Genomic DNA, 21681 nt, shown 5'->3' with positions numbered 1-21681 from the left:
CAACTTAGGAATTAGATATAGATTTCATGGACTTTTCAAATTTATATAAGCACCTACCTCCTTTGCAAACAACTCCCTCACGCGAAAAAATGAAAAAACAATAACAAAATGAAATTAACTCCAAACATTTGTGATTTTGGTTGATTATGCTAGTTCGCGCAATCTACTTACTATTGTATGATTATAGTTTATAACCTTACTATATATGATGTTCCAAATACTTTTTTATCTTGACAATTTGGGCAAATAATTCAACTCACTTTGTACTACTCTTGTAACTCAAGTTTAGTTGCAGTTTAAAGGAAAAACATCTTCCAATTACAAAAAACAGTGACACACGCAAGAATATCACATTTTATGTAACTTGTGTGACCAACTTACATAATTCAAAATGGTAATACCTAACCATAAGAAACCTTTCTCCTTGTTTTAGTAACTTTTGACGCTGATTCAAAGCAGTTGCAGCGCCTTAGTTCAAGGCTTTATAGGTACAGAACTATAGATAACTTTGCGCGCACTTTCTTAGGAATTTTTTTTATACAAGTTTCCTTCAAGTTAGATACAGGTCGGTAGGAAAAAATAACCATAAGCATCAACAAAATATAAACACTAATCGGAAAATGCACTTTGTTTCTTTTGCCTCAACTTATATCATGCATTGTCTTCAGACCCCAACAAAATCAACCCCAAATGGATTCAACCTCGAAACCATTCTCTCATGTAGTGTTTCTCTGTTTCGCAGCCCTGTTTCTCTCGTCTGTGATATCAATCTCCGATCACAGTTCATTAGTGTACAAAAACTGTGCAAACCAAACATTCACAACCACAACTCCTACTAGTCCTCACACACAAACCCTCAGATCTCTTTTCCAACGACTGACCGCCCACTCAAACCAGTCCAAGTTCTTCAAACACACCGAATCAACAGACGGCGATGAGATCTCCGGTGTATACCAATGCCGGGGAGACATCACTAACCAAGAGTGTCACAGCTGCGTGAGCACGCTTCCGGATATCTCCAACACGATGTGCAGAGAGTCCGTGGCGGCTAGGGTTCAGCTCCACGGGTGCTACATGCACTACAAGCTCGAGGGGACCGACACTGACGACTCCAGCAAGGAAAGTTTGCTGCACAAGAGTTGTGGCGAGGGTGGTGGATCCATCAATGGGGGTTCGGGCGGGTTCGAGGAGATGATGAGAGCAGCGTTTGGGGTTTTGGAGAATGGTGTGGTGAGTGGTGAAGGGTTTTTCAAGACGAGGTATGAGTTAGTGGACGTGATGGCTCAGTGTGAAGGAGGGTTGGGGGGTTGTGAATGTGGGGAGTGTGTGAGTAGTGGGGTGCAGATTGCTGAGGAAGAGTGTGGTGGTTCGGTTTCCGGTGAGATTTATTTGGCGGAGTGCTTCTTGAGCTTTGCTTATCATCCAGATGATGAGTCACACCCCGGCCCAGGTAAATTAATCACATGCATCCAAAAGACCAAAAGTGATGAGGTGACACATTTCGAGTAAATAGGTATAATCTTGTATGTTTAGTGTTGTATAATAATCAACAGATGAATCAGAGTGTTTAGATTAGCTAGCTTTTATAATATGAAATCAATCATGTTCGTTTCAGGGCGCTACTCTATATGCGTATATGTGACAAAATATTACCCTAATGTGAGATATGCTTATTCTTTGGCATGCAGATGAAGAACAGAAGGACAAGAAAGATAGCAACGGGAAAACGTTAGCAATTGTTGTGGGAGGGGCAGCAGCTTTGTTTTTTGGGCTCATCTTTTTGTTGTTCCTCAAATCTTGGGGAAAGAAAGATGAATACTAGGTTAACTATATTGATTTGTAACATGTATAATATATACGGGTTCCACAGTACGTTTTCAGCTTTCACTTTTGCTTACTTGCAAAATTACTGTCTTTAAGTAATTCTCAGAAAAAAAAAAAAAAAGTACAGACTTTTCTTCATCTTGTTTGCTCTCGAAAAGAAAAAGTGAAAAAGTTCCAAAATTAGAAAAAGTGTGTTTGCTTGAGTAGTAATTAAGTTCGTGTTCTTTAAGCCAGTTTGTGAACATACTCACATAGAGCCTTCTAAGTCGTTGAAGAGGGAGGTCGGATTGAATAGTTGAAGAAGCAAGGAGCTTGGAGTAGCCATGCTGCTCGATGACTCGATCTGATCAAACACATTCTTTCCAAAACTTCATACCCATACTGGTTGGTCCACTAGATACCCAAAATACCCAAATACTTGAATACTTGCATACATGACAATCTAATATTGGACGGTCGGACAAACTCAACAGTCAAAACACAATAGTAAAAATCTCCCCTAAAAATTAAGGTTATCATATTAATATTTCATCCGCTAACCAAATAAGACTTGGTCTAGAGAGAATATCTTGTAGGGTGGCCTTGCCGAGTTGGCAAGTCTGGCCACCCAAACAACTCATTTCCAAACTCAATTGAGTCACTATTATTTTATCTGCAAAATACCAAAAACACCCTTAATACTCGAACGCTCACAAACGCGATCAAAACTATTATCGAACGGTCACACAAACCTAATGGTCAAACCGCTGCACCCAGTCATAAAACCCTCCTGCAAAAAACCAAGGCTTTGCAGCATGACCAAGAGAAAAAAGCAAAAAAGCCCAATGAACCCGGACTCTTTACCTCATTCAGATTCAGTTAGTCTCATTTTTCTTCACTAGGGTAAAAATTTTCACGTCATATATTCCTATTCCTTAATTGGTTTTGGGCTCCGAGCTCATTCAATTCAAACCAAGTTAAACAAACCCAAGACCTATTTCTGCAAAAATAGAAAAACAGAGACGAAGCCAAAATAGCAAGGAGGGAAAACGACGCCGTGTGCTATTCCGGTAAGTCACTCCCCCACTTTCCGTTCTCATTCTCCGATCAGTCCCCTCACAGGAAGACGCCGTATTAGTCCTCACACCAACCCTATTCGAAAAGACGCGAGCTTTTGATTCAAGTCTTATTCATAGTGAAATTTGGATTGAAATGTATGCCTGTTGTTGCTAAAAGTAATAATCTTTGAGTTTGGATTCGAGGTTTTGGTCATTGGTGATTATAGAAAGTTGAGAACTTTGGGAAAATTAAGGTTTTGAAGCATTGTTTTTGGATTGAAATGTATGCCTGTTCTTGGTTAAAGTAATAATCTTTGAGGTTGAATTCGAGGTTTTCGACATTGATGATCATAGAAAGTAGAGAACTTGAGAAGATTTTCAGGGTTGGAATTTTCATATAAGGTTTTGAAGCATTGCTATTGGATTTTTTTAGTAGAGTTGCAAGCCTTTTTTTCTTTTCTTCTCCTTTCAAGATTTCAACTTGTTAAACTGATTGAGGTGGCTGTGTTCACATTTTTGGTTTGCTCCTAATTTTTGCATACTGTTAGGTTTTGTTTGAGGCTCACTGTTTTCGGGTTTGTTTGTGTTGGTGTAGAGAATGGAAGAAAGCCATGAAGTGGTGGAAGATGTGGAGAGTGGTGGTTCTAGTGGTAGTGATTTGGATTCTTTTATAGATGATTCGGAAGTTGATGAAGTATCGATATCTGGACAAGATGACCGATTGCATCTTGAGGCATGTTATGAATCTTGATAGACTTTTTTCGGCTGTATTTTTTTCTCTCAATTAAGTTGGGGACTGTTTTGTCGTGGCTGATATTGGAAAAACATGCAGCCTCTCTTTTACGATTACATAATGCTGTTTCATCGTTGTTATGCAGGAACCTTTATCTGATAAAGACATTGAGGAGCTGATTGCTGAATTTTTGGAGGTTGAGAGTAAGGTATCATTTTTTTTTTTTAATTATTTTGTTGGCATTGATTTCCACTTACCATATATTCATACACACAGATATAGAAAAGATTATATATATGTTTGTAATTTAGTTTTATGCCCAATTTAGGCTGCAGAGGCTCAGGAAGCGCTTGAAAAGGAGTCTCTTGCCAAAGTGGAGACTGAAGTTAGAGAGGAGCTGGCACAAACTCTTCACGGGGATGATGTTAGTGCTGCTCAATTCAAATTTCTTAGGGTGGAGTACATTATCTTTATCTCGCTTAACATGTTCTCCTTGTCACAGTTGGAAACAGCTGTTGCAGATGAAATGGCTACTTTAATAGAAGACTGGAAAGCTGAGCTCGATGAGCTTGAGACTGAGAGTGCTCATTTGTTGGTCTGCTTCTTTCTTCAATTCTGAGTAAATCTTTGCTTTTTAATACATTTCAGAGCTGGCATGTACTTTGATGTGATAAACTTTTACTAGAAATACAAATTGGGGAGAAAGAAATATTATCATTTCTCATTACATTAGAATACAAGCTGGATATCAATTTTGGCCAGTTTTCCTTCACTTTTGATTTCTAATGTTTGTTAAGGTTAAAACTTGTAAGAGTGTGCGGTGCATAAGAGCATGTCAAAAATTTGTTTACCCAGTGAGGGCACTAAATAAAGATTCAGAACCTCCAATTTTGTGGGATATTAACTAAAAATGTTTATATGAAAGCTGTGGAAATGTCAAGTTATGGATATGTACTTTTTCTGTAATTTACATCTGATCTCCATAAACTCTTTGGTTGAACTGGATTGGCTTGTTTGCGTAACTTGAAAAATCTGAAACTTGAAAATGTGTTTGACAGTTTTAAATATCTTATTTTAATACATAAGCCCCTGTAAATGCTGAAGTTTTGTACTAGAGGAGCATCTATTTTGGTAGGTAGTGCTATCTTTGATGTTGTAGGACTTTTGCTGTTTAGTTGATGTGCTCTATTTTCCCATCTCATGTTTGACGTCTTCAATATACTTGTTTCTTTTAAATCTTTAATACTACGAAGAAACATGTTTCTATTTATTAATATTTTTTTTTCCGCTCACTTTGATCTATATTTTTCTCTGACTAGGAACAACTTGATGGGGCAGGCATTGAGCTACCAAGCCTTTATAAGTGGATTGAAAGTCAGGCTCCTAATGGTTGCTGCACCGAAGCTTGGAAAACACGAATACACTGGGTAGGAAGTCAGGTGAGTGGAGAATGTACCGAGTCAAGAGCTGATGCTGAGAAGTATCTTCAAACGCACAGACCTGTAAGAAGGTATAGTCATCACTTACACCCTTTTAGTATTGTTGATTCTGCAATGTATGAACTATGAAGTTGATGGTACATGAATCTGTTTTCCTGGACTTAGGAAACATGGTAAACTATTGGAGGATGGTGCTAGTGGATTCCTGCAGAAAAAACTAGCTGAAGAGGGGAGCAAGGATGTTGCGACAACTGAGGTTGATTGGTGTTCTCTCAACAAATTATTTTCTGATGGTGCAGCTAAGGATAGCACTTCATTTGGGAGCAAGCACTGGGCTTCTGTTTACTTGGCTAGCACACCGCACCAAGCTGCTGAGATGGGACTTGAATTCCCTGGAGTCAATGAGGTGACTAATATTTCTGTTTACCTATTCCCTATTCTATGGAATTCCTGCTTACTACCCTCTTGTCACAAGATATGTAAGCTTGAAATTAAGGGTTATAAGTTCACAGAGGTTTAATCAATCCATACACCATAGATTTTTTTTTTTTTTTATAATTTTTTTATCCTGATGTTCATTTCCTATTCTTATAGTGTACTCCAGTGTTGATGATGTTTTAGGTGGCAATGCACTATTTAATTAGTTTTTATTTTAAACCTGTTGTTTTGGAATTTGGATATTGAAACACGCATCTTATGTTAGCAAGTTAGTTAATCATGTTGCATAACTATGCCTTTTTTTTGCCTATATAAGTAATATTCTTGGAGTTTGTCATTCAGTTTGTGGCATCCAAGCTTTTTGTCCTCTGTCTTGGTGTTTTCCCTGTTCTTCATATAGTCCTGACAACACATATATTAAATGGAGCAGCCATATCTTTAGTGCTTCCTTTTTGCTTTTTTCTAGGCAGGTCAAATTACAATGACTTTTATTTTTAAAATGGGATAGTATTTTCTGCTGAAAATAAAAAAGAAATTCAAAGATCTGCCATTCGAGGCCTAAATGAGGGTAAGAAGAGGTCCTTTAATGAACTGTATGATGGTGTTGAAGTGTGAGTGATTCAAACAAGTACTGTCTGAAGGTCACTACTAAGAGAATCCTTTTTTTATGGTTTTAATTGTCTTGAGTTTGATGCTTTTGTCACATAATACTAGTTCCTCCAGAAGCTACCCGCTGCTACTGATGCTCAATTTTGACTCAGTTAGTTCTTTCAATGAGTTTTTGAGAATACTTTTGCCAGGTGGAGGAGATTGATGACATTGATGGCAATTCTAGTGATCCATTTGTTGCAGCTGCTGTTGCAAATGAAAAAGAACTGAATCTCTCAGAAGAACAGAAAAGAAGTTATAGGAAGGTAAGTAAGTCTGGTTCATAATTGATGTTGTAATGTTAATAACATCCTTGCGTACTGTTTTCCACCCTTTTAACTAAAAAAACTTTTTTTATTTTTTTTAATTTTTTAATTTTTTATTTTTAAGATATATGCATATAAGCGTGCATGTATACCAGAGCCCTTCCACTGAGGGATACCCACTGGGGTCCCACCCCGCACTGTTAGTCAATGTTCTAAACACTCCTCACTTTAAGTCTCCATTTTAAGGACTATCATAGCAAAAAGAATCTGCCAATACGACGCCATTTAACCTTTGATTATCATAAATGATCTTTCAAAGTTTACTTAAAGTACCATCACTTTTGATGACAACTAGATGTCGAAATGACTTCTGATTTGGTTATGATCATCTTTTGAAATTTGAATGAAGACATGATTATTGGTCTCTTATCAACGTGAAAGGATGCCAACTTTTGATCAGATTAGTTGGTGATATCATATTACCTTTTTACTGTTGTCTAGGGCTAGACCTTCTTATAGATATAGCTAGAAAGTTGATTGACATTTTAGTATCAGACTATCAGGCCTAGGTTGATATGATGATATGCTTGATTTATCTTTTTCACCATTAGATAATTACTCCTATACTGATGTTGTACTTAGTCCTTTACATTTTTCTTCATCCACCACAAACATTCTTTTTATACCTGTTGAATTTTACTTGGAGTTTATAGTATGTAATTGTCTATTAAAGGTTAAGGAAGAAGATGACGCAAACATTGATAGGAAGCTTCAAGTTCATTTGAAACGGAGGAGACATCAAAGGATATGTAAACAGGTATACTACACGTGCTAAACTCCTTGCTTCTGGTATTTTGACATGCAGTTTAGATCATCTCTGTCTCTCTCTCTGTCTCTCTCTCTCTCTCTCTCTCTCTCTCTCTCTCTCTGTAGTCCATCTTTTTTTATCAAGGTCTTCTATAAAAGTGTACTTTATACAAGCGTACACATGTAATTTTATATTCTATATGTAGCCAGAAAATACTTGCCCCATTGATTGAGTCATAGATAATTCTTACATTTTGGCATACACTTGACATGCAGTAATGCTAATTATAATCTTGTGGTTGAATCAGGATGTCAGTCAGAAAGAAGTTTTCCCAATTGATCAAGTGATAGAAAGCAACATGGGCCGGTCTTTCTCAATGCTTGACTCTTCTACTGGTATCTCAAATGGGAAAATTGATGAAGATGGTGAAAACTTTTGTAACACAGATAATGAGGTTGAAGGCCAAAATTTGAAGTCTGCCATAATGAGTAACGGTGCTCCGCCGGCCTCTGATTCCACTGAAGCCAGAGGGTCCAAGCGTCCGAATGAGAGCGAGGTACTAAACATTGATATTAAGAGGAGTCGAACTATAATTATAGACAGTGATGATGAAGCTTCAATGAAAGATACTTTTGACTGCAACATGATAAAATCTGAGGATCATTCCTATGTGAAAGAGAATATCTGCATATCTGGAGATGATGGTCTCACATCACATAGTCTGAATAAGATGCTCCGTTGCACAGCTTGTAATAAATTTTCTGCTGAAGTGCGCTCACATCCACTTATGGAAGTGATTATTTGTGCAAATTGCAAGTGCTTACTAGAAGAAAAGATGCATTTCAAGGTATGGGCATCAGTAACTTATATGCTTTCTGTGAACTATATTTGAACAGTTTGTATAATTTTGTGTGTGTTAATCCCGGTGATAGAATGCATGAAATTTAATTACTGATTCTTTTCTTTATGACTAATACCTGATTACTGGCAACCAATACTATCATTTCTAATGTCTGTATATCTTATATTAGAGATTCCCCTCTCTCTCTCTCTCTCTGGAGATATGTGCGTGTGTGTGTGTGTGTGTCTGTATATCTTATATTAGATCTCTCTCTCTGGAGATCTGTGAGTGTACGCGCGCGTATATATTCATTCATAATAGGTTATATATCTATCTATATGTATCCCTGAATGGTGTGTGGTGAAAAGAGTTCAAGGGTGAATGTGTTGCTCATTACCAGCTCTTGTCTTGTTTGTCCAATCAGCAATATGAAACTATTACCTCATGATAGTTTATGGCTTCAGACTTTGTGACTGTATTCATTAGAGAAGGGTTACCTAAGAATTATGGCTTTCCATTAACTTTTATTTCTTATGGTTCAACTAAAAAGAGAAAAGTAAGTTTGTTCTTATATTTTAATTTGATTTACTTACTTTTGAAAATAAATGCTAGATCTTTTATTGACGTACAAAGGTGTGCAGGATTCTGATTGCTCCATGTGTTATTGTGGGTGGTGTGGGCAAAGCAATGATTTATTGAGTTGTAAATCTTGCACGATGTTATTTTGTACAACTTGTATAAAGAGGAATATTGGAGAGGAATGCTTATCCAAGGCCCAGAACGATGGCTGGCAGTGTTGTTCCTGTTGCCCAAGTCTCCTACAGACATTGAAGTTACAACTTGAGGAAGCAATGGGATCTGGAGATTTGATAGTTTCTAGCTCTGATAGTGATTCAGATGATTCAGATGCAGATATGGATGTTGCTATCAGGTATATTCATATAACTATGATGATGTCTAATTAAATCAATATACTCCTCTTTGAATGTCTCTCTCTCTCTCATAGCGATAGGATTCCTTTCATTTTGACTGGTCCCTGCTCCATAGATGCTTTGAGAATGCATGTAGATAGTGAATTGAAAACGTGTAGTCTTGGGACCTAATGGGCTGAAAATGCCATTTTTTTGTTCATTATACTTTAGACTTTATGTTTAATGTTTGCATTTCAAACCATTGTGGTGAGCTGTCTGTCTTAAAGCATTAGTTCCTTTTGCTTTATGGTGGTTCTAACATTTGTAATAGCAGTACTAAGAGGAAGAGAAAGAAGAAGATACGAAGGATAATTGATGATGCCGAATTGGGAGAAGAGACCAAAAGAAAAATTGCGATTGAAAAGGTACTTCTTGTATTTGTTGATTTTGTCATTTCAGGCATAGAGCTAATCTGTTATGACTGTCTTCTCAGGAACGTCAAGAGCGGTTGAAGTCCTTGCAAGTACAATTTTCTGTTAAATCTAAAATGAAGTGCTCTGCTAGCTATAATGGGAATATATCTGAAGGTGTTAGTGCTGAAGTCATGGGTGATGCATCAGCTGGTTATATAGTGAATGTTATGAGAGAGAAAGGTGAAGAACCTGTGAGAATTCCTCCAAGCCTTTCATCAAAATTGAAGGCTCATCAGGTTTATTTTCCTTAATCTTTGAACTACATAAAGGATTTTCCTCTATGAATTCCCTTGATTTTATGCTAAAACTGAGAGCACTGATTCTTAATTTCATTAATTTTGCAACGCTAAGTTTCATCTTAAATTTGACCATTTTGAAATTTCTGCTACTTTCATACTTCCTCATCCACACGCTTTATAATTGGAGAAAGGAGATGAAAATTTCAACAGCTCCATTTGTTGCTCTCTTTTTATCAACTTATATGTTACCACGTCCTTGTAAAGTTGTTATTATTGCTTATACATATCTATAACTTAATTTGAGCTTCTTGATTGTGACCTCGGGTGAGTTTTCTGTTATTGCTTCAAATGTAGTAACTTCCCATGGAGTTTTATCTATAGTATCTCGGCCTTTTTACACTTTGTAACATCAAGTAAAGATTTGATCTGTATCACAGATTATGGGCGTAAGGTTTATGTGGGAGAACATTGTACAATCTATCAGAGAAGTGAAGTCTGGGGATAAGGGGCTTGGTTGTATTCTAGCTCACATGATGGGCCTCGGTAAAACGCTTCAGGTATTACACTCCATCTTATTCCCAAGAGATGTTATTGTTGTTGTAGGTGTTACTTTTTAGATAGGTTATAGTGCATGTGGTAATGACCCTGCAGCCTAGTGGCATCGCCATTTTGGAAAATGCGAGGAGATGCCTCATATGCTCTTGCAGGTTATAGCCTTTCCATGGGTTGATGCATAACTTGTCAAGTTGCTTTTTCAGGTTATTACTTTTCTGTATACTGCAATGAGAAGTATCGATTTGGGATTAAAAACTGCACTTATTGTCACTCCTGTTAATGTGCTGCATAATTGGCGGCAAGAGTTCTTGAAGTGGAGACCTTCAGAAGTAAAGCCTCTTCGGATCTTCATGCTAGAAGATGTGTCAAGGTTTGATTGAAAATTTTATATTTCGATACTTTTAACTTTATAGCAACAAAGGTATTGTTTATAAAAGTTGAAAGTTACTATTTGCTTAGCTGTGGACAAGAGGTACAGAAACTAGGTGAAACCAAAATCTTCTGAACCTTAACAACAAACTTCTCTATAACCACTTGGTATCCTTGCTTTGTTTTCCAGGGAGAGGAGACTAGAGTTGCTTGCAAAGTGGAGAGCTAAGGGTGGTGTTTTCTTGATTGGCTACTCCGCTTTCAGAAACTTATCCCTTGGAAAGCATGTGAAGGATCGGAACATGGCTAGAGAAATTTGTCATGCCTTACAGGTTGGTTGAGGTTAACCACTAAGTTTGTATTTGATATCTTTCTTTTGTATGTGTGAGTTATTTTCTCTTCAACTTGGTAGTCCTAAGCTAAAATTTTGGTATTTATTCATCTAGCATATAAGTTGTTCGAATATATGCAAGTTGTTTCCCAAGCTTGTTTCTTATTGTTACATTTCCAACTTTCAGGATGGACCTGATATACTTGTTTGTGACGAGGCCCATATTATTAAGAATACCAAGGCTGATGTAACCCAGGCCTTGAAACAAGTTAGATGCCAAAGAAGGATAGCATTAACTGGATCACCTCTTCAGAACAATCTCATGGAATATTATTGTGTACGTTCACCTGATAGCTGTTCATTTTACCATTTCTATAAAATTACACACCCTTTTGATTCCTTTGAATTTTTAATTGATTACAGATGGTTGATTTTGTAAGGGAAGGTTTTCTTGGAAGTAGCCACGAGTTTAGAAACCGGCAAGACTTCTTCACTTACCTTGTTTATTGTTCTTGTTTCCTTTTATGACACATCTTAATTGTGCATAACCTTATGTGCAGCTTCCAGAATCCCATAGAGAATGGTCAGCATACTAATTCAACTGTGGAAGATGTGAAAATCATGAATCAGAGATCGCATATTCTGTATGAACAGTTGAAAGGATTTGTTCAAAGAATGGACATGAGCGTGGTGAAGAAGGACTTACCACCTAAAACTGTCTTTGTGATAACTGTGAGGCTTTCGCCCATACAGAAGAAATTATACAAGAGATTCCTTGATGTGCATGGATTCACTACTGACAAGATTTATAATGAAAAGATGAAAAGAGGTTTTTTCGCTGGCTACCAGGCCTTAGCACAGGTATATTACTTCTGTTAAGTTCCCAAGGTTTCATTATCTACAGATAATGACAAGCACACACTGATGCTCAATTGCACAAATTAATGTATGGGGAGGCATCCACCCTATTCATTTGAAAAAATTCAATCACCATTTTTTGAAGTAGGGTTTGAAACTTAAAATAAAATTGTGTCAACTGTATAGTTAACCTTTACCAGAAAGAGGCGAGTAGTTTTTTTCTTCCAAGTGTGTATAATTAGGCATTGCTAATTAAAAGGATCAGTCATGATCACTCAGTCACCAGGTGACCAAGGATTTTGTGTTCACTCACCCTTGGATTATATCAACTTATCAAGGGTTGAGATTACAATAAAACATTTGAAGTGTTTTAATTTCAAACCTTGGAATTCAATCTGAGGGCAGGTGACCACAAAATCCTTGGTCACCTGGTGACCAGGTGAACACTACTCTTAAAAGGATAGTTAAACTAAATGTATGGAATGCTTACTTTTTTTTATTTTGTATTCTATACAAAGATGTCCCCTTTTGTTTCAAACATACCTTTTAATGATTTACAACTTGTGAAGAATATGAATATGATTTGGAATTTGGTAGGTGAGATGATTGGTTCTAGAACTATTTATCAATCAGAACCTTGTCTAAATTTGGGTGGAATCAGACAAAACTGTTATGGTTTGTAATAATAATAAAAAAAAGAATACTTTAATTATCTTTTTTTTTGCTTTTCCAAGAAATGATTGTTGTGTTATTAGGTAGTTTTGGAATTCTTCATAGTTGTCACTTAAGAGGCATGCTCTAAAATCTACTAGAAATTTGCAGGGAAAAGGTGAATGAAATTTTAATGCAAGTTCTTTATGTCTGGCTGGAAGGCCTGTATATGTGATATCTATTAGACTAGCTCATCATGCTTCTTTCTTTATGTAAAATGTTATGTAATGAAGAAAAGCTTTTTGTCTGTAGTAGATATGGAACCATCCAGGGATATTGCAATTGAGAAAAGATGACAAAGACTATGTGAGGCATGAAGATGGTGTTGAGAATTTTCTTGCTGATGACAGCTCTAGTGATGAAAACACTGACTATATAGGAGGTATGGTTTTTCCGTTTTGTTGTTCTGGTTTTTGCAAGAGTTCCATGGATGTTCATGGTATTGTTTTGATGGTATGCACTGAGACTGCATGGCATGGCCTTTTGCAGTTTTCTTTATTGTTTTAAATGTGTGCGCAGACATGCCCACATTACCAACAGTGTGATAATGGTGGCATATCTTTTTTGACAGAGAAGCAAGGGAATGTCAATGAAATTTTGCCAGGAAAAAAAGATGATGGTTACTTTCAGAAGGTATAGGTTTGGACAAACTACACTGATACTCAGATAGTAGTCTTTTGCACTTTATTACTCTTTTATTTTCCTTTCATTTGACTTTATTTATGTAAAATAAAACATATGGAATAAACGCTTTACTGAAAAAAAAAAGGGGGTATTTCAGCTTCGTATATTGATTTAAGAAGAAAAATATCCTCATGGATCACTAGCCAAAGATCTACTGCATAATTAGTTTCCTTTAAAATATACTTTAATTCTCCAGATCCTCTAAAGTAAGACTTTTTTACTAGCTATTTACATGAACTTGTTTTAGCTCGAGTTAATCCACTCTCGAGCTTAGGAGCCTAGGAACAATAATTTTGGTTCTGCATTGGCCAGTTTCTGTAAAAACCAATGCTAATAGTTACAGTACTTTGTCCCTGAGATTATGCATTAGAAATCGATCCACCCAAATGGAAGCCTGTTAAAGTCATTATGGTATGCTGCGTCTTTTCAATAGGGTGCTGAAATCTGTAAACTGGTGATTGATAAGAGTTGCAATAATCGTATTCATGTTGTGTTTTTTCGTTTTTTTGTTGCTCTAAAACCAATGCTCATGATTTATTGCCTTTTCAGGATTGGTGGAATGATCTCATCCATGAAAATAATTATAAGGAGCTTGATTACAGTGGCAAAATGGTATTGCTGCTTGAAATTCTAGCCATGTGTTCTGATGTGGGTGATAAGGCATTGGTATTTAGTCAGAGCATACCAACTCTTGATCTGATAGAACTTTACCTTGCAAGATTACCTCGACATGGGAAGAGATGGAAGTTTTGGAAGAAAGGAAAAGATTGGTTTAGGTTGGTATATATCACTTTCTTGCATTTTCCAAAGTGGCACATAACTCATTACCTATCTATTTTTTCACGCTAATTGATACAAATCTAATTGGAAGAACAGAGTTATATGCATGTTTTACTTTTTTCTTTTGTTGTTCTTCAGGCTAGATGGAAGAACAGAGAGCTCAGAAAGGCAAAAACTGGTTGAGCGCTTTAATGATCCTGTAAATAAGAGGGTGAAATGCACTCTAATTTCCACCAAAGCTGGATCTTTAGGGATAAATCTTCATGCTGCTAACCGTGTAATCATAGTTGATGGGTCTTGGAATCCAACGTATGATCTTCAGGCTATCTATCGTGCTTGGAGGTGCGATTCCTTTCATTTTTTTTTTTGGTCATTTCCTCTCTGTTTTTTTTTCATAAATAGCTTCATATTGCATGAATGGTCTCAATAACATTAGAAAAAGGTACTTTGTATAAATTAGAGGGGGCTGTTTGAGGTTTTAAGAGCCAGAATTATGTGTATGTAGTAGGACAGCAAAAAGTTAAAGGCTTTAAGGTTTGATTTAATGTGTAGTTGGCTTAAGTTCACTATTCATTTGTAGTGGATAAAAAACTAGTGTGAAAATGCAGGGCTACAAATGGTGTTGTGTACTTTCGTTGAGGTAGAGTTGGGATTTTATGGTGCTAGAATGAGTAACATTGAGAGGAAGTACTTGCAATTGGCAGGCTATGGTTTTCCGTTTCACAGAGCTGGAAATCTTTCCAAAATAATGTGACATATTTCAATGATATATTTGTTTTCTTTATTTCAGGTATGGCCAAACAAAGCCGGTGTTTGCTTACAGATTGATGGCACATGGAACTATGGAAGAAAAAATTTATAAGCGTCAGGTAATGGGAGAACAAGATTGATTATATTATATATATATATTATGGTTTTTGGCTGAATTATGTTCTAATGAAGCAAAAATGACAAATAGGTAACAAAGGAGGGCCTGGCTGCAAGGGTAGTGGATAGACAACAAGTACATAGGACAATATCTAAAGAAGAGATGTTACATCTTTTTGAGTTTGGTGACGATGAAAACCATGATGGGACTGAGCAAGATAACGGAGCTAATCAAAGTATCACTGGTTCAGTCGAAAATTTGCCTAAGCACGGACCACATCTTTCTCATGGAAGTTGTGCTTCTGACAAATTAATGGAAAGATTAATTGGCAAGCATTATCCGAGGTATGTTCCTATGTTCGTTCTTATTTTAATCAGCATGTATTGATATCATTTACGCTTTCGACTATTGGAAACTATATCGCTTCTTCCCTTTGTTTTCAGTTGGATTGCCAATTTTCACTTACATGAGACACTATTGCAAGAGAATGAAGAGGAAAAGCTATCAAAAGAAGAGCAAGACATGGCTTGGGAAGTATACCGGAAATCATTTGAATGGGAGGAAGTGAAGCAAGTTCCTGTCAGTGAATCTGCAGTTGACCAAAAGCCAGAGCCAGCTGCATCAACTGTGAAGTCGCCTGCAATAGAGATGAGCAGCCTTGCAGAATCCAAGGTGAGGGATACTTATGTGCAGCGGAAATGCACTAAGCTTTCACATGTGCTGACCCTTAGAAGTCAAGGTACAAAATCTGGTTGCACCACTGTGTGTGGGGAATGTGCTCGAGAGATAAGCTGGGAGGGTTTGCATCAAGAAGGCAAGTCTGCAAAATGAACAACAGTGCCCTTAACTTTGTCGAATGTGAATTCTTTGATTCTATATTGCTGCTGCTGTGAATATTCTTTTTTGGTTAGACAGCTGCTATAAGTCCAATGTCCTTTTGAACACACTCTGAACCATTCTGTTTATTATTGCCTCAATTACTTCCCATGTATTTTGAGCACCTTTCCCTTCTCATACCTACATTCTTGTTTTGAGGGAGAAGAAAAGGGGTGTTTTTTTTGTCTTTGATAAACAGAGAAATAGGGTTGTATAAATCATTTTTGAGAATGAATGAGCAATGTAAATCTGACTTCATGTGGATTTCACACGAACCAGAAATCATTGTCGAAGTTCATAGACCACTTCTCTGATAACGTTCCACCATTGTGAAGCTCTTGAGCCACCGAGTACATGTGCGGATAAGTTTCCCTTACCATGATCTACGTATCTACTTTGACCTAAACTTTTCTTGTTCGTTCTTTTATCAATGCTTTTTAGTTGACTCTGGTAGAATTGAATTCTAAAGTCAGTTTACAATGTCGAGGAAAATCCGTGGTGAAATAGGAGTCTGTTAGATCAAGTAGACTTTATGAGAAGATTTCGATGTACTCTAGTATAAGATCTTGTTTGATGCTTCATTTGTTATTAGACACAGCTCATTGTCACTGAGAGTTGAATTTTCTTAGGAGAATAGTTGGTTCTAATAAGAAACTCTCCATGGTGATTATTGGTGAAAAAGTATGCAAAGTATGAATCTGAGTGCATGCATTTACCGTTCGATCTTCACAGAAAATGTGATGCTTTCGAGAATGACTTCTCAGAATGCTAAGACCAGCGTTTAGTCAAACTAGGCGTGTTGTTTCCGACTTCGGAATACATCAAGCATTCAAGTAGTTCCAACCAAAAAGATCATGTATTCAACATTAACCTGCATAACAAGTTTGCATTCAAGTAGTTCCAACCGAAAAGATCATGTACCACATAAAAGGCGAATTTTCCTTTCTCTGAAGTAGTCATTTATTAACTGATAGCTAGTAACAATATTGAAACATTCACTGAGATACAATTTAACAAAAACTATTTGCAGTGGATTATTTTAGGATCAACACCAGTACACCTTTAGAATGCAGGCATGTAGACGAGCATGATCAGTGAAATCACTTAAAATTTTTTCTAATTAACTTGATAGGGTTGTTGTTGGTTCCATCTGAGTTGTGGAAGCAAACGGATTGGGTGGCATGATCAAGCTTTCAGAGGGTCCTTCCAGCATTCTTACAACTGCTTTCATGGAAGGGCGATACACTGGGTACCACTGGATGCACCAAAGTGCCACAATTGCTAATCTCTTAGCAATCTGCGCATCTCCATCATCAGCTAGCTCCAAATCCAACTCTTCTCCCTGGATCAGACACTTGAAAATCAATTCAGGAAAATACACCTCATTGTCGCTAGATGTAACAGCAGTTTCCTTCCTGGCTCCAATAACTTCAAGCACCAGCATCCCGAAACTATACACATCAGATTTGTAGGTGACAGTTCCAAAGTTGCCATTAAATACTTCAGGTGCAATGTAGCCTATAGTGCCTCTGGCAGCAGTCATAGATATAACACTATCTTCCCTGGAACAGAGTTTAGCCAGACCAAAATCAGAAATTTTTGGATTAAAGGCATGGTCTAACAAGATATTGTGAGGCTTGATATCAAAGTGGAGAATCCTCTGGTCACACCCTTGGTGAAGGTACTCGATTCCCTTTGCTATACCTGTGATGATGTTGCAAAGTTTCTCCCAGTTAAATGAACTGCTGCTATTATTTGATCCTCTAGATTTGATGAACTTCTCTAGGGACTTGTTTGGCATGAGCTCATAAATAAGAGCACGCTTCCCTCCTTCAGCTGAAAACCCAAGTAGTCGAACCACGTTAACATGGTGAATTCTGCCAATGGTTCCCACTTCGTTAACAAAGTCTTCTCCACTTCCTTTAGAATCCTTGAGGACTTTTACAGCAACTGGCACCCCATTACTGGGAAGCTTTCCACTGAAAACACTTCCAAAACCTCCTTCACCTAACTTCTTCTTGAATCCTCTTGTCATCTTCTTTATATCAGCATAGGAGTATCTTGTTGGTACATGGGACTTGTGATCATCCAAGAACTTTTCAACCTTTCTTTGATTCTCCTTTTCCTCTCTCCTCTTTGATTGCTTTAAATGGTAAAAGGCGGCTACCGCTGTAGTTGACAAGACAACAAGCCCACATACGCTCACTCCGATGACAATAAACCTAGTTGATAGACCTGAGTTTAATAGGAGATAATTAATAAAGGTGAATTAGCTGAGGATACTTTTTTGTTTTTGCAATTATATTTTCTAGCACCATCTTGAACACAAGATACTAATTTCCTGGAAAGCTCACTAGGCACGTACCTTTGTGTTTTTGTCTGGGAATGGGAGGATAACACAAGACTTGGTTGGTGGTGTAATTGAAATAGCACCTTCCACTACAGTTTTGACATTCTGGGAATTTCGACTCATTCCATTTCAGATATAAACCAGGGTCTTGTTCACAAGCATACATATGATCACCCTGTATATGTCGAACTGGAAGAAAGAGTTCTGACAAAGTAGAGCAAGAGTCTATTGGCAAGTCAGACATTGTAAAATACTCAGTAGTAGCCAGAACTTGATAATGCCCTGGGTCACTGAGACATTTGATCGCCATGTACTTCCACAAGGGGGTGTCAGCAGGTGTGGTGGATGTGCTAAAATTTTGTGCCGTGGTACAATTTAACAACGTCATGGTCTTCGACCTCATGTAATCGTAACCGCAAACGGAATCTTCACTCACAACTGCTGGTTGAAAGAGCGAGGAGGAGACGGTAAAATTAAGAAGGCGTCTCGGGAGGCAACCATCCTGATCATACACACGAAACTGTTGACTCTCGTAATCGATTGTTTGTATTGGAAAGAATCCTGATGATGAGGAAAGCTTCATCATGGTCATGTTGGTGAAGCTGCTGCAGGAAACCTCAAACTCTGGATGGCCACAGTGAAGGGGATAGTGTTGTAGACGGAATGGAAACTTGATATCAGGACCATCATGCCTGCACCTTTGAACTGGGCAGACCTGATCATTGGCTGCTTTGCTAATTGGTTTAACAATACTGGGGAACACAATCATAAGCAAGAAAAGCAGAGGCTCCATCATAAGCAAGAAAAGCAAGATAAGCAAGATAACTAATTGCATAAAATTTGCATGTCTGCAAGTCTTTGGTCGAAAAATTAGCATACAATTAGCATTATTGAATTTGCGTCCATTATATTCCATTTGGAGGCTGAAAAATTATTATATGTTCACTCAAATTATTATTCTGCTGGCCTAGGCCGGCTAGCGTAGCTTTCTAGGCCCTTGTATTTTTCTGTAGTCCAGCAAAAATTCAGCCTATCAAACCTTGCTATTGGAATGTTTTCTTCCTTCATTTTCCTCCTACATATCAGGCTCTGCTAAGATGCCAAAAAGTAGTCTGATAACTTGTGTTCTTATTTGCTTTGCAATTTATCATGATGATGCAAAGGCAGAGAAGCACTGTCGGCCAGCATCTTGTGGGGATCTCCATCACATTAGGTACCCGTTTCACTTGAAAAGTACTGGTGCTTCTGCTAACAATTGTCTGAACTCTCCAGCTGAACTTTTATGTGAGCAGAATCGCACCATTTTAAAACTTTACAATGGTACATATTATGTCATGGGAATCAACTATGAATTGGAGACGATCCAGGTTGTGGATCCTGGTCTACTAAGCGATACTTGCCCCTTTAGGCCGATTCACCGTTTGACAAGTGATAACTTTACCGTTGGCCTTGACGAAGAAGACTACGAACTATTTCTTTCCGGACCCGGCTTTGGTAATTATGGGTATGCAACCTTCTATGATTGCCAGTCGAAAGTTGAGTCCCCAGACTACATAAAAATTAGTTGCAGTAATAGCTCATCGTTGTCGTCACCAACTACATATTCTTACATTAAGCTGGGAGATAGTGTGTCTCATCTTCTACCATATTGTAGTATCACCACCATCATCCCTTCCATGTTATACGAATCTGGTAATGATGACCTTTCATTTTCTTTCATCCGCGATGAGTTGAGAAAGGGCTTTCAACTTGATTGGTTCAATCTTGTCCCACACAGTTACTGCTACAGCCGATTCCAGTCCCACTATTGTGAGTATGTTTTGATCAGTTTGACAAGCTAATTCTGTATATATCTTATTCTTTCTCGACTCTGTTACTGACTCTACTAATGTATTTCCAGGTTTTCGCAAATACTTGAAACAAGGCAAGTCTGACCTTTTCTGTTACTACTTGCTTTCAATTTTCCCAAACATGAACCTAACTCATTTCCTCTTTGTTGATTCTGTATTCACATAGATTTTGTACTAGCTGCCGAGATCACCGGTAAGCCCAATTTCAAGATTTATATAGATGTTCCTTCAATGTCATGTTCTTGAGTACTAATGATATGTTCTCTGACTGAGTGTTGATTTTCAGAAACCACCGCTGCATATATGGAGTTTAAAGTTTTTATTTGAGGATAAAGTTCCTAACGCCTCTCTGTATTTCTATGACAGGATTGAGTCTGGCTGGACGAATGGCACTCAGCATCATTGCTTTGCTGGTTTTCTGGAGCTACAAACTGTATTGGAAAAAGTTCCGGCAGGATGATAAGGCCGTTGAAGAATTCTTGGATGCGTACAAGAATATTATGCCAAGCAGGTATTCATATTCAGAAATTAAGACGGTGACGAATGATTTCAAAGATAAACTTGGTCAGGGAGGTTTTGGCTCTGTTTATAAAGGCCAGCTATCAGATGGTCATGTTGTTGCAGTAAAGATGTTGAATGATTCCAAAGGTAAAGGGCAAGATTTCATCAATGAAGTTGCTACAATAGGAAGAATTCATCATGTCAATGTAGTGCAACTAATTGGATTCTGTTCCGAGGGGTCTAAAAGAGCTCTTGTTTATGATTTCATGCCTAATGGATCCCTCGACAAATATATCTTGTGTGATGCAGAAAATAATCCTACTCTAAGTTGGAATAGAATGCATGAGATAGCTCTAGGGGTGGCTCGTGCAATTGAATATCTACACCGGGGATGTGATATCCAAATTCTACATTTTGATATTAAGCCCCACAACATTCTCCTTGATGAAAACTTTAATTCCAAAATTTCAGACTTCGGGCTTGCAAGATTTTACCCGAGAGATCAGAACACTATTTCTGTTACTGCAGCAAGAGGCACAAGGGGATATATAGCTCCAGAAATGTTCTACAAAACTATTGGTGGTGTTTCCTACAAAGCTGATGTTTATAGCTTCGGAATGTTGTTACTGGAAATGGCAGGGAGGAGGAAAAACTTGAATGCACATGCAGAACATTCGAGCCAAATATATTTCCCTTCGTGGATCTATGATCAACTGGAAAAGGGATTGAACATTGAAATTGAGGATGCCTGTGAGTATGACAAGAGAATAGCCAATAAGATGCTCATTGTTGCTTTGTGGTGCATACAACTCATGCCTGTGGACCGCCCTTCGATGACCAAAGTTTTAGAGATGCTTGAAGGTGAAGATCAAGTCTTGCAAATGCCTCCAAAACCGTTCTATTGTCCCCAACAGATGCCAACTGAGGATTTACCTGATGACAGCGATGAGACAGATATTGAAGAGGATGCAGAGAGTGCTACAGAATCTACTTCCATGGTGTAAGGGGATGCAATTAATGCCCTATTCATTCTTGTATGCCTCTTCTTAAGCTTCATTACAATTCGAAACTTCGAATAACAGGTCACTAATGAGCTTTATCAAGATCTATTGAAAATTGTTTATTTAATCAGTTCCTAAGGGAATTCTAGGAATTTCATATTAAACTAGTGTGATGTCTTCTCTTGTCTGGGTGAACACATAATTCAAAAGCTTATTTACTTTCTGAAGTTGATTGATGCATAGAACCTATACAGAGAGTAAATGCGTCCACAGAACTACATTGAATTTGC

The 21681-nt window shown here is 37.6% G+C and overlaps 4 protein-coding genes across 5 annotated transcripts; 3 read left to right on the top strand and 1 right to left on the bottom strand.

Annotated features, from left to right (window-relative positions):
• The first annotated feature begins 645 nt into the window (after window positions 1-645).
• Window positions 646-1872, top strand: LOC133722540 (plasmodesmata-located protein 2-like). Its single transcript, XM_062149420.1, has 2 exons — window positions 646-1450; window positions 1689-1872. Exons 1-2 carry the CDS (start codon window positions 691-693, stop codon window positions 1820-1822), a joined length of 894 nt encoding a protein of 297 aa, XP_062005404.1. The 5' UTR covers window positions 646-690; the 3' UTR covers window positions 1823-1872.
• An 842-nt stretch (window positions 1873-2714) lies between these two features.
• Window positions 2715-15953, top strand: LOC133720641 (protein CHROMATIN REMODELING 20). 2 transcript variants are annotated; one of them, XM_062147051.1, is made up of 26 exons: window positions 2715-2873; window positions 3457-3594; window positions 3740-3802; window positions 3923-4018; window positions 4097-4189; window positions 4914-5104; window positions 5199-5439; window positions 6272-6385; window positions 7119-7202; window positions 7501-8040; window positions 8676-8965; window positions 9280-9370; window positions 9439-9654; window positions 10095-10214; window positions 10416-10582; window positions 10772-10913; window positions 11100-11249; window positions 11336-11391; window positions 11473-11773; window positions 12737-12863; window positions 13053-13114; window positions 13715-13941; window positions 14084-14287; window positions 14736-14814; window positions 14904-15157; window positions 15257-15953. In XM_062147051.1, exons 2-26 carry the CDS (start codon window positions 3460-3462, stop codon window positions 15642-15644), a joined length of 4431 nt encoding a protein of 1476 aa, XP_062003035.1. In that variant the 5' UTR covers window positions 2715-2873; window positions 3457-3459; the 3' UTR covers window positions 15645-15953. The 2 variants fall into 2 exon arrangements, with proteins under 2 accessions (XP_062003035.1, XP_062003034.1); XM_062147050.1 differs by having other exon boundaries at window positions 9277-9370.
• Window positions 15954-16603: 650 nt separating this feature from the next.
• Window positions 16604-18955, bottom strand: LOC133720878 (rust resistance kinase Lr10-like). Its single transcript, XM_062147361.1, has 2 exons — window positions 18055-18955; window positions 16604-17924 (listed from the first exon to the last, which is right to left on the bottom strand). The coding sequence occupies exons 1-2, from the start codon at window positions 18953-18955 to the stop codon at window positions 16810-16812; spliced, it is 2016 nt and encodes a 671-aa protein (XP_062003345.1). The 3' UTR covers window positions 16604-16809.
• Window positions 18956-19122: 167 nt separating this feature from the next.
• Window positions 19123-21614, top strand: LOC133720879 (rust resistance kinase Lr10-like). Its single transcript, XM_062147362.1, has 4 exons — window positions 19123-19848; window positions 19940-19963; window positions 20056-20082; window positions 20256-21614. The coding sequence occupies exons 1-4, from the start codon at window positions 19137-19139 to the stop codon at window positions 21392-21394; spliced, it is 1902 nt and encodes a 633-aa protein (XP_062003346.1). The 5' UTR covers window positions 19123-19136; the 3' UTR covers window positions 21395-21614.
• The last annotated feature ends 67 nt before the right edge of the window (window positions 21615-21681 follow it).

This window comes from Rosa rugosa, chromosome 7 (assembly GCF_958449725.1).
Source record: "Rosa rugosa chromosome 7, drRosRugo1.1, whole genome shotgun sequence".
Lineage (NCBI taxonomy): Eukaryota > Viridiplantae > Streptophyta > Magnoliopsida > Rosales > Rosaceae > Rosa > Rosa rugosa.
Note: the sequence above shows the minus strand (reverse complement) of the source record. Positions and strands in the feature narration are given on the sequence as shown.